At 40.0% G+C, this 12,532-nt stretch overlaps 1 protein-coding gene across 1 annotated transcript in view; it reads right to left on the bottom strand.

Annotated features, from left to right (window-relative positions):
• The window catches only part of STARD13 (StAR related lipid transfer domain containing 13), a 530,489-nt gene that overhangs the window by 333,762 nt on the left and 184,195 nt on the right, over positions 1-12,532 (bottom strand). Inside the window, exon 4 of the mRNA XM_077298231.1 lies at positions 9,139-9,172. Coding sequence (XP_077154346.1) covers positions 9,139-9,172 — 34 coding nt within the window. The remainder of the gene's footprint in view (positions 1-9,138; positions 9,173-12,532) is intronic.

Genomic DNA, 12,532 nt, shown 5'->3' with positions numbered 1-12,532 from the left:
TTTGTGGGACGACACCACAAATGAATAAAGAGTAATTAATCTTTTTTTTATTACATTATAGATCGGTCTTTGCAAAGGTGTGAATTTTTGTAAAACAGTCCATTACCTTATTTTGCTTCATTCTCTCGAAAACCATGCTAAAATAGCTGCCTAACTGCCTAGTTCATACTCTTTTTAGAAGCTGCTTTGAACTGCTGCTCTAGTAAGAATCTTTACTCAAGCACTATTTACAAACACTCTCACTGTGTGAGCATTTCTGCTTCCCTTCCACATGCTCAGATAGTGAGAGCGTTTGTAAATAATGTCTGAGTATGGGTTCTTTTTAGAGCAGCAGTTCAAAACCTTTTTAGCATAAAGGAGTGTAAGACAGATAAAACATCACTTTCAGCATGAAAGAAGCAAAATAACATAATGGAGTGTATTACAAAGATTCATAACTTTGCAAAGGCTGAACAATGAAAGCTAAGTTACTCTTTAATTGATCATATAGTGATATATATAGTATGGCTGCTCACTTTCCCCAGTCCCACACGCCCGTTGCCTCGGGGTGATCCTCGACTCTGCCCTCTCCTTCAAGCCACATATCCAAGCCCTTGCCTCCTCCTGCCGCCTCAGACTCAAAAACATTTCCCGGATCCGCGCATTCCTTGACCGCGACACCGCAAAAACACTAGTGCATGCCCTTATCATCTCCCGCCTCGACTACTGCAACCTCCTACTCTCTGGACTCCCCTCTAGCACTCTGGCACCACTCCAATCCATCCTACACTCTGCTGCCCGACTAATCTACCTGTCTCCCCACTATTCCCCAGCCTCTCCCCTATGCCAAGCCCTTCACTGGCTTCCTATCGCCCAGAGACTCCAGTTCAAAACCCTCACAATGACCTACAAAGCCATCCACAACCTATCTCCTCCATACATCTGTGACATGATCTCCCGGTACCTACCAACACGCAACCTCCGATCCTCTCAAGATCTCCTTCTCTACTCCCCTCTCATCTCTTCTTCCCACAACCGCATCCAAGACTTCTCCCGTGCTTCCCCCATACTCTGGAACTCTCTACCCCAGCACATCAGACTCTCGCCTACCATAGAAACCTTCAAAAAGAACCTGAAGACTCACCTCTTCCGAAAAGCCTACAGCCTGCAGTGATCCTGAACCTACTGAACTGCCGCACAACCAGCTCTACCCTCTCCTCGTGTATCCTCACCAATCCCCTGCAGACTGTGAGCCCTCACGGGCAGGGTCCTCCCTCCTTATGTACCTGTATGCCTTGTTTTTTGCTCATGTTTAATGTATTTGTCTATATTTGCCCCGTATTTCACATGTAAAGAGCCATGGAATAAATGGCGCTATAAAAATGTATAATAATAATAATATAGTGCATTGTTGCTGGAACTTCCAATGTTTGTGCTATAATTTAGTGTAGGAATTTAGAGGCAACCATTACAGGGGAAAGCTTCTTGGGTGCTAACCTAATCAGCATGTACACTGTTAAGCAGGATGCCAATCAAGGAGCAGTATGAATGATTGCAGTGATTTTACTGTATAGAGAGTGCTGACTGTTCACTGCTACCAACACCACCCACTTGATTTGAAGCAAGTGAGTGCAGGGAGAATATAGCATAATTTTCTCCCTGCAGAAGAACATTCAGTTAGACTGCTTCATCCGTTTAAAACGATCTACAAGCAGATTGTTTGTATAAGAAAAATAATCAATTTGGTCAGAGCATCCGCTAGTATTAATAAGCCAAAAGTGAGCTTGGAATCAGAGCATGAGCAGACCATTGACTGCTTTGCACACACAAATGCAAAAACTCTGTGCCAGAATACATCCAAGGGATACTTGTTCCTTCAGTTCTACTTTTAAAAATATGCACAGTGCTATATTTCATTAATGGACATGAATTTAGTCTTTGCAGACACTCTATGGGGTCATTGATGAATGTTCTCAACAGGGAAATCCCAAGTCTAGAAACTTAGATAATTTCCAAACACATGTCATTTGACAATGGGTGTTCAAATCCAAATAACCTCCTATGACCAATGAAAAGATGACATCATCGTAAAGAAGAGTCCAAAGTATCATGTTTTGGGCTCTGCTTGCCTAATTGGTCAGTGGCTCTGTCAGGGAACATCTCCTGTTTTTCTGAGATTCAGACAGAAGCCCCTGACCAAGTCAGGAACAGCAAAACAGACATGGTCTAAACCAAACTCATCCCATTCCCAACCAAGCCAATTGTCAAGATTTTTTTTCCTGCCCTCCTGTCAACTGCCATAACTATTTATTTTTCCATAGCCAGGTGAGGTCATTTCAGCATTGTTTTATGGGTTTCATTTTTAAGGCGTATAATGTGTGATAAAAATTAAGCATAAATTGTTTAAAAAAAATTCAGAACTTTGCGAAATACCAAAATATTGGCAGATATAGTAGCAATTTTCTAAAACCTGTAACTTTCTTTTTTTTTTTCTTACACTATTTATTGTATAAGTTGTATTAATTTTACATTTTTCAAGATTAGTCTTTTATATATACGGTGAAACAAAACATGTTTATTTTTTTAATTTGCTTATCTTTGGATAGTAAAAAAGGCGAGTAATTCAAACTTTTTTTTATATATATATATATATATTTAAAAAAAACTTTTTAAAAATTACTTTTCACCTTTCTTTGTTCCTTCAAACCTGTGATTGTTTGATCACTTGTACTACATATTGAAATACCTTAGTATTGCTGTATATAGTAAAACTCACAATCAGGTATACTGTAAAGGCCAGCTACAGGCTAGGCTTCATAGGAGTGCTAAGATAGTTATGACGGGGGGGTATTCAGTAGGTAGCCATGGCAACCCATCTTCACCCCGTGATTGTGGCATTAGGGGGCCTATGGCTATTTGAACAGTAGTCCCTTAAGTGACACACTGCTTAAATCCCATTTTCAGAGCTTGATAGTGGCATCTAAGTGGTTAAACCACACCGAATGGAGCTTTCGCTGATGTTAGAGGCAGGTGCTGGCTGTATAACACAGTCAGCACCTGCACTGCATGAAGCAGGTTTCGCTCCTGAGCACGCTCTTTACTTGTGCACCTGATGTGTGAATATGAGATTTTCTCCCTGTTAAATCTGATTAATCAAGTTATAGACTTAAACTTGTATTCTTATTTCCAAGATTCTATGCCAATATGTAGTAGATGTAAAAATAATAATATCAAATACCTCCAATTAGAAATGTAGTATAGTTCTTCTGATTCACTATGTCCCCATGTAGGTCACTGCAGTAGCTTAGGTATTCATGGTTACGACCACTAAAAACTAGCTGTCACTATATTAATGAAGTGGTCGTAACCATGGATACCTAAGCTACTGCAGTGCCCTACATGGGGAAAGAGACATAGTGAATCAGAAGAACTATACTACATTTCTAATTGGAGGTATTTGTTATTATCATTATTACATCTACTACATATTGGCATAGAATCTTGGAAATAAGAATACAACTTTAAGTTTATAACTTGATTAAATTAGATTTTACTGGGAGAAAATCTCATATATTCACACATTTTTTTATAACACCGTTTCGATTTCTCTGCTGCATCTACCTCCTTTCTTTCGTTTACTTCACTGCCCACAATCTTAAAACAAGTGAGAACGGCCCACCAGGCGGCAATGGGAATTATGTGGTGAAAGAAGCATATCAGACACTTAGGACTGGACAGACGACACTAGCCAAGGATTAAGATTAAGCTCCCACAGACTGTGGGAAAGGAAGGTGAATGCTATTTAATGTTATCTTTGAACACGAGAACAAAACTACCCTTTGAATTTATGCAAGCGACAAGTTATTACAATCAAATTTGGACGGAGATCAACCCTTGATCTGCAAGTTTTCTAAGAAACAAAGATCTTTTTCTAGGAAGTGCTCCAGTTCCGTAGCTGTGGATGCATCGGAAACGCCAGCAAAGTGGTAGAATAGACACAGTATGGATAAAAAGCAATAATGCCCCAGTATGGGGTCACAGGCGGACGGGGACATTATACATTTATAATGCTTTCTCATCTAATATAAAAGTTGGTAGATATAATACACTGCCCTCCCTCCTGGAAATGTTGCCATCTATTATTAATATGGTATAGCACTTTGTCTCAAATAATATCAAGACTTTGTGCGGCATGTTTTATTCAAAAGATTTTTCTCAGCCATAACATGTTAGTTGCATCATAAAGGATAAAAGATTCAAAAAGTAGCATTTTGTTTAGTGAATACAAGTAAAATACCAATAGTGATTCACTTAAAACGACATCAATTCATAATAATTGGCTAGTGGTCTAAATGCACATGGATAAGGGATCAGTCAGACATCCTTACTTAGGACACGCATGCTATCCGTGTTGTTCGATAGCACTCATTCCTATAAGTGACTGGGGTCTTTCACATAGATATCAAGACACAAAAAGAAGAAGGCTGACAGCATTCGCTAAGTAAGGAGGGTCGTTCAAGCTCCAAGGAACCCACTTGGAAAGAAGCGACAACAAATGAAGAAAAAACAGCGTCCTAATCCAGGTGAAAAAATAAGTAGAAAGCTTATTCCGCCAAGAAAGTACAACATTTAGACCTGTAGCTGGTCTTTGTCAATGTCTTTACAATTGTCAATTGTCAGTATAATTGACATAGACCTGCTACAGGTCTAAACGTTGTACTTTCATGGCCAAATAAACTTTCTACTTATTTTTTGACCTGGAATTGGACGCTGTCTTTTCTTCATTTGATGGGGTCTTTCACATTTTCATGAATTTTCTCACAATGAAAAATCGCAGAGACATTTCCTATTTTGGCAATATAAGTCTACAGGCCCCTGAAATAAGCTATAGCAACAACTCAGGAAATAATAAATATCAATGACTATAAGATATTATTTATATATTACCGGTAATCAAAATAATTGATTGTGCCCACTGCTGCTAAAGGAAATAGTGGTGACTACTTGAGGGAATAGAACACACCCATCACCAAAACTATGGCGTAACCATGGAAATCCAGACAATTGTATGATGAAATATATAACTCTTTATTCAATATTAGCAACAGTCATACAAGAATAAAACTAAAGCAATTTAATACAATGTGTGCACATATCAGGACAATTAAGAAGGTATTAAAACATGATTACGATAAATATTATAAATGGTGCACCAAAGTATAATACCTGTAGGCCTACAATGTGTCAGACCATAAAAGTAGGCTCCTAGCAGGAATATTAGGAATCTCCATATATATAGTGAGAAAATATGAGTACAAACTAATATTTATGATGAATAATCAACATGGTAAAATATATATATATATATATATATATATATATATATATATATATACACACTCACCGGCCACTTTATTAGGTACACCATGCTAGTAACGGGTTGGACCCCCTTTTGCCTTCAGAACTGCCTCAATTCTTCGTGGCATAGATTCAACAAGGTGCTGGAAGCATTCCTCAGAGATTTTGGTCCATATTGACATGATGGCATCACACAGTTGCTGCAGATTTGTCGGCTGCACATCCCAAAGATGCTCCATACAAGGCAGGATGGATCCATGATTTCATGTTGTTTACGCCAAATTCTGACCCTACCATCCGAATGTCGCAGCAGAAATCGAGACTCATCAGACCAAGCAACGTTTTTCCAATCTTCTACTGTCCAATTTCGATGAGCTTGTACAAATTGTAGCCTCAGTTTCCTGTTCTTAGCTGAAAGGAGTGGTACCCGGTGTGGTCTTCTGCTGCTGTAGCCCATCTGCCTCAAAGTTCGACGCACTGTGCGTTCAGAGATGCTCTTAGGCCTACCTTGGTTGTAACGGGTGGCGATTTGAGTCACTGTTGCCTTTCTATCAGCTCGAACCAGTCTGCCCATTCTCCTCTGACCTCTGGCATCAACAAGGCATTTCCGCTCACAGAACTGCCGCTCACTGGATTTTTTTTCTTTTTCGGGCCATTCTCTGTAAACCCTAGAGATGGTTGTGCGTGAAAATCCCAGTAGATCAGCAGTTTCTGAAATACTCAGACCAGCCCTTCTGGCACCAACAACCATGCCACGTTCAAAGGCACTCAAATCACCTTTCTTCCCCATACTGATGCTCGGTTTGAACTGCAGGAGATTGTCTTGACCATGTCTACATGCCTAAATGCACTGAGTTGCCGCCATGTGATTGGCTGATTAGAAATTAAGTGTTAACAAGAAGTTGGACAGGTGTACCTAATAAAGTGGCCAGTGAGTGTATATATATATATAGTGCCTTGCAAAAGTATCATGCTTCAAACATAAAGATACCAAATGTAAATTATTGGTGAAAAATGAACAACAAGTGGAACACAATTGTGAAGTTGAACGAAATGTATTGGTTATTTTAAATTTTTGTGGAAAATCAAAAACTGAAAAAGTGGGACGTGCAATGTTATTCGCCCCCTTTACTTTCAGTGCAGCAAACCCACTCCAGAAGTTCATTGTGGATCTCTGAATGATCCAATGTTGTCCTAAATGCCTAATGATGATAAATATAATCCACCTGTGTGTAATCAAGTCTCCGTATAAATGCACCCGCTCTGTTTTAGTCTCAGGGTTCTGTTTGAAGCACAGAGAGCATCATGAAGACCAAGGAACACAACAGGCAGGTCCGTGATACTGTTGTGGAGAAGTTTAAAGCCGGATTTGGATACAAAATGATTTCCAAAACTTTAAACATCCCGAGGAGCACTGTGCAAGCGATCATATTAAAATGGAAAGAGAATCATACCACTGCAAATCTACCAAGACCCGGCCGTCCCTCTAAACTTTCATCTCAAACAAGGAGAAGACTGATCAGAGATGCAGCCAAGAGGCCCATGATCACTCTGGATGAACTGCAGAGATCTACAGCTGAGGTGGGACGGTCTGTCCATAGGACAACAATCAGTCGTACACCGCACAAATCTGGCCTTTATGGAAGAGTGGCAAGAAGAAAGCCATTTCTCAAAGATATCCATAAAAAGTGTCATTTAAAGTTTGCAGCAAGCCACTTGGGAGACCCACCAAACATGTGGAAGAAGGTGCTCTGGTCAGATGAAATCGAACTTTTTGCAGCAATGCCAAATGATATGTTTGGCGTAAAGGCAACACTGCTCATCACCCTGAACACACCATTCCCACTGTCAAACATGGTGGTGGCAGCATCATGGTTTGGGCCTGCTTTTCTTCAGCAGGGACAGGGAAGATGGTTAAAATTGATGGGAAGATGGATGGAGCCAAATACAGGACCATTCTTGAAGAAAACCTGCTGGAGTCTGCAAAAGACCTGAGACTGGGACGGAGATTTGTCTTCCAACAAGACAATGGTCCCAAACATAAAGCAAAATCTACAATGGAATGGTTCACAAATAGACGTATCCAGGTGTTAGAATGGCCAAAAGTCAAAGTCCAGACCTCAATCCAATCGAGAATCTGTGGAAAGAGCTGAAAACTGCTGTTCACAAACAATCTCTATCAAACCTCACTGAGCTCGAGCTGTTTGTCAAGGAAGAATGGCAAAATTTCAGTCTCTCGATGTCCAAAACTGATAGAGACATGCCCCAAGCGACTTGCAGCTATAATCGCAGCAAAAGGTGGCTCAACAAAATATTACGTTAAAGGGGCCAAATAATATTGCACGTCCCACTGTTCAGTTTTTTAATTTCCACAAAAATTTAAAACAACCAATAAATTTCGTTCAACTTCACAATTGTGTTCCACTTGTTGATTCTTCACCAAAAACTTACATTTGGTATCTTTATGTTTGAAGCATGATATGTGGGAAAAGGTTGAAAAGTTCCAGGGGGCTGAATACTTTCACAAGGCATTGTATATATATTTGCATCCTTAGTGAAAATAAAGTGCTAAGTGGCATAAATAATTCAATAACAAAAGACCTCCTGTGCAGGAGTCAAAGTGCATAGTGCATTACAATGTGCAATAAATGGAGTTCTGTACCTTTAAGTGCCACCAGGTCCTAATAATGCGCACACCCTGACACGCGTTTCGGAATAAACTTCTTTAGTCAGGGGAGCTTTTGGTTTTGGTGACCCCCATACTATTAGATTAGGCAGGCTGCCTAGTACTGTATAAGAGCACCCCACGGGGACAGGCACCCCAATTCCCCCCAGTAATTCACTATCCACGTTAGCAGAATAAATTTTTTTCATGGTGGCAGGCATTTCCCCCCCCCCCCCTCTTTCCCCTTTTTCCATTTCTTTATTCTGTACATAAAAGTACTAGATTAGGAGGCGGAGCTCGGGCTGGTTGAAAAGCTGGGAGGAAGCTCGCTGCCGCAGTAACCTACCTTCATATTAGTTGGTCAGTACTAAGCACTTGCTGGTTTTCTAAGTTGCAAAGAAACAGTGTGAAAGTCTGGTAGAAAGCATGCCAAGACACATTAAAAATCATGGTTATTCCACAAAACATTGATTTCTGAACTCTTCCTGAGTTAAAACATTAGTACTGTTGTTTCCAAATGATTATGATTCTTTGCATTTCTTGAGGTCTGAAAGCACTGTTTTCTTTTATTTTGACCATTTTTCTTTATCAGAAAAAAACAAACAAAATGTATTGCTTTGAAATTCGGAGACGTTGTCAGAAGTTTATAGAATAAAAGAACAATTTACATTTTAATCAAAAATATACATATAAAAAGAAAAATCAGAGAAACTGAACATTTTGCAGTGGTCTCTTAATTTTTGCCAGAGCTGTATGTATGATATGATTTGGGTTGAGCAATATTAGACACAACACATGTATGTGAGCGTGGATCATGGTGCCGCTTATAGAAAAAAGGAAAACCATTTTCTTAATCCTGAACACTCCCTAATAATGTTATGTATCACATCACAAAATATACAATATTGTTGGAAAACAAAAAATATGTATGAAAACTACTGTACGCATGAAAAGATGCAGTGACTTGTAGGAACGAGTCAGATCACTCCTTTCATTTTTCCAACCACCCTAGTAACACACCTTGAAGTTTGACTTGATGTTTTGGGTAGCTGCTCCATTTTTTATCACTTATTTTTGCTCTGAGGCCTATAGAATAATGTACCAGCACTTCCACTGAATAATATAAACTCACTTACCAGCCACTCTGTAGTCCAGGTTCTCAGGATACACCTAGGAACCAACAGAAACAACACATCAATACCTATATTTACAATATTCAGCAACATTTAGTTTGGTTACACCTAAAATGCATTATAATAGAGCACAAGGACAAGCAGCTGTCACATATCTCAGACACCTCTGCTACAAATATCCACTTGGGATCAGATTAGATTAATCTGTCCTGTTGACTCTATCCATCTTTTAAACCCTTAGTGGTTGTTCAGCTAGAATTTATTTTTTAATGGTCAGAAAGACAAAAAAATGAAGAAGTGATATTCATCTCGTCAATCCCCTGCAGCTTACATTTCAACTTTTCCTGGATCCCCCGCTGGTCTTTACTTCCTGGTCCATGTCAACACACAGGAAATGGCTGCTTGACCAATCACTGATTGCAGTAGGGAGAGACCGGGAGGAAACCAGACATTTTGAATAACACTCTTTTTTAATGCATTTTATTTTTCCATTTACTTTTTGCATGGACAACCCCTTAAAGGTGACCATACATCGCAAATAGGTGTTGACTGAAAGGTTATTCGACCAACTGCTGTTGTTCTCAACGTCTCCATACACATGAACCCTTGTCTCGACTGAGCCAAAGGAAGTGTTACTGGTAGGTGCTTTTGGTCCAACAGCAGTTTACTCCATTGAGAACAAAGGATCAGGAGAAATAAAATTCAAGATCGGATTCCTCTTTACCAGAAAAATGCAAAAGGGAAACAGTTTGTATGTCCCTGATAAACGTCTGGTCACAATAAATCATCAGGTTCAGCTGATTTACATATAAGGCGTATAAACACCTCTAGATATCAGATTATCAGCAGACTAAAATGAAAAGTCTGTGGATAGCATTAGTTTCATTTAGGTGTTGTGTCAGCTCTCAAGAAACCCTCGATATAGTGTATGAGATATCTACAAGTCTGTTGTGTGCACGTATGGACTTCTGTGCACCAATGGTGTAAAACAACCGCACAGATGAATATTTCTTACACACGCTGTTAAACCCTACATATCATTAAAAGGGTATATTTTGAAGCTCTTGGTCCCTACTGCAAATTCTGTAAAAGGGTCCCATACCTTTCACATTTAGTTTATAATATTATGTGGCACAGGGGGGTTTGAGAATCAGGATATGGATGCGATTGCACCCTTATAACTACACACTTGTATCATTTTACTTATTACTTAAAGTGGTTGTCCAGGACTGACATATTATTGGGTTATCCAATGGGTAGGTCAACAATATAAAATTGGTGTTTGTTCAACACCCAGCACTCCCACCGATCAGCTGGAAACCGCTCCGGTGGCGGTCAAAACTAAACAATGTACTGAGACGGACTCTGCAGCTGTGTATATTGTTAGTGACTTCTGTTGAGTACTATACTTTATCTCCCATTTAGGTGAATTGGAATTTATTAACAAACGTACAGCAAACCCAACTTTTTCAGAATTAATTGATTGGTTAGGAATTGATTTGCTCATCTCCATTAAGGGCACTGAGTGCAAAGTGTGTGCATAAGCTCAGTCTGTCCAAATTTGCATTGCAGTTCAATATAGGTAAAGGCAATATAAGAGACAAGGTGGCTTTACATAGACTAAGGTCTCATTCTTATGTCTTTCCAAAATGTAGAAATTTGTCCAGGAAACCTTTGCCTCATTATGCTGTTTTCCTAAACCTGCCATGGTACAAATCCATGTAAGATTATGTGCACATGACGTCTTTTTGAGGTGGTTTCCTTTTGGAATTCGCCTGAAAAAGCGACGAAGAACCGCTGCAAAAAAAATGAGCACAATGCACAGCAATGTAAAAACGATAGCGCTGTGCACATTTTCAGTTTTCTGCTTCTTCTGACCTCTTCACAGTATTTAAACTGTTAAGCAATTAAAAGAAGTAATATGTTCATTTCATGGGTGGCTTTGTTTGGAAAGACGCCAGCGGCAAAAACCACAGCAAAACTGCCGCTGGAGCAACTTCAGGAGAATAGATGTCGGCATTTTCCGGAAGTGCCTTTGTGTAAGAAAACTCCAGCACCTCCGCCGTCTGATTAAGGACGTTGAATGCGCATTTTTGAGGTGTTTATTGACTAGAAGCTGAGCGGATACTCTCAAACTCCTCAAAAACTTGGAGTTTCTGCTCAGATTCTGCTCCAAAATCTTAGCAAAAAGATTTGGTGCGCACAAATCCTAATCTGTGATATAAAGGATCTAGGTACAAAATCAACTACTAAAGCTACTGGGAAAGCAACAAGAAAAAATAGTTTCCTGTCAGAGTCTGGAGTTAAGTCGTATGTGTCACTAATGGCATCAGTCACATATATATCAGTTTATTCATACAACACTTTCTGCTTTGAAAATATTGTCGATCCCTAATTGATCAGAACTCCCCACCATTATTCTTAAGCCATAAGTGGATGTAAGAAGGAGCTATCTACCAGAAGCTCCTCAGTGAAGTCACTTTTGCTGATCCATTCCAGACATTCGCATTAATCCTGCAGTTAAGTTCCCTTCGATCACTGAACCTCAACTTCACCTACTGCTCCGTTTATGTGACCCATAAACCACTTTAACGCTAATCCTAAAGCAAATATTTTCTCTAAATAAAGCTGAGAACTTTTTACAGCCCTTTACTAGGAAATTAATCTCCTGTCTAGTCTTCTTATTCACATGTGTTGAGAAAAAGTATTCATGATGTTCAGATGATTCATGTAGAGTAGGGTATCATATGGTAGCTAGTCATGTACTACACTTCTGACCATCCAAATCACACTATCTTACCAGCATACTACAACATGGAGATTGTAAAGCCCCCGTCACACTAAGCGAGGTCGCTAGCGAGATCGCTGCTGAGTCACAAGTTTTGTGACGCAACAGCGACCTCAGTAGCGATCTCGCTATGTTTGACACGTAGCAGCGACCAGGCCCCTGCTGTGCTGGTCGTGTCGGAATGGCCTGGACCTTTTTTGATCGTTGAGGTCCCGCTGGGTAGCACACATCGCTGTGTTTGACACCTTACCAACGACCTCGTTGACGACACCGACACCGGCATTTGCGTTGCTCTGATTGGTGGTCGCTTCGTTGTACAGGTCGCTACAGGTCGCCACATTGCTGCTGCGTCGTTGGGAAGATCTCACTGTTTGACATCTCACCAGCGACCACATAGCGATGCACCAACGATCCAAGACAGGTCGTATCGTTGTCGGGATCGCTTTAGCGTCGCTTAGTGTGACGGGGCCTTAAATATAGAAGCAGGAACATCCCTGGAATGTGAGGGAAGGTACCATACCTCCATATCACTTATAACCCTAACAGGAAAGATTACAAACTAACACAAAAGAAAAAGATTCCCAACAAACATCTGCATGACAAAGCTCT

Source organism: Ranitomeya variabilis, chromosome 3, assembly GCF_051348905.1.
Source record: "Ranitomeya variabilis isolate aRanVar5 chromosome 3, aRanVar5.hap1, whole genome shotgun sequence".
NCBI lineage: Eukaryota > Metazoa > Chordata > Amphibia > Anura > Dendrobatidae > Ranitomeya > Ranitomeya variabilis.
This window is presented reverse-complemented; position numbering and strand designations above follow the sequence as displayed.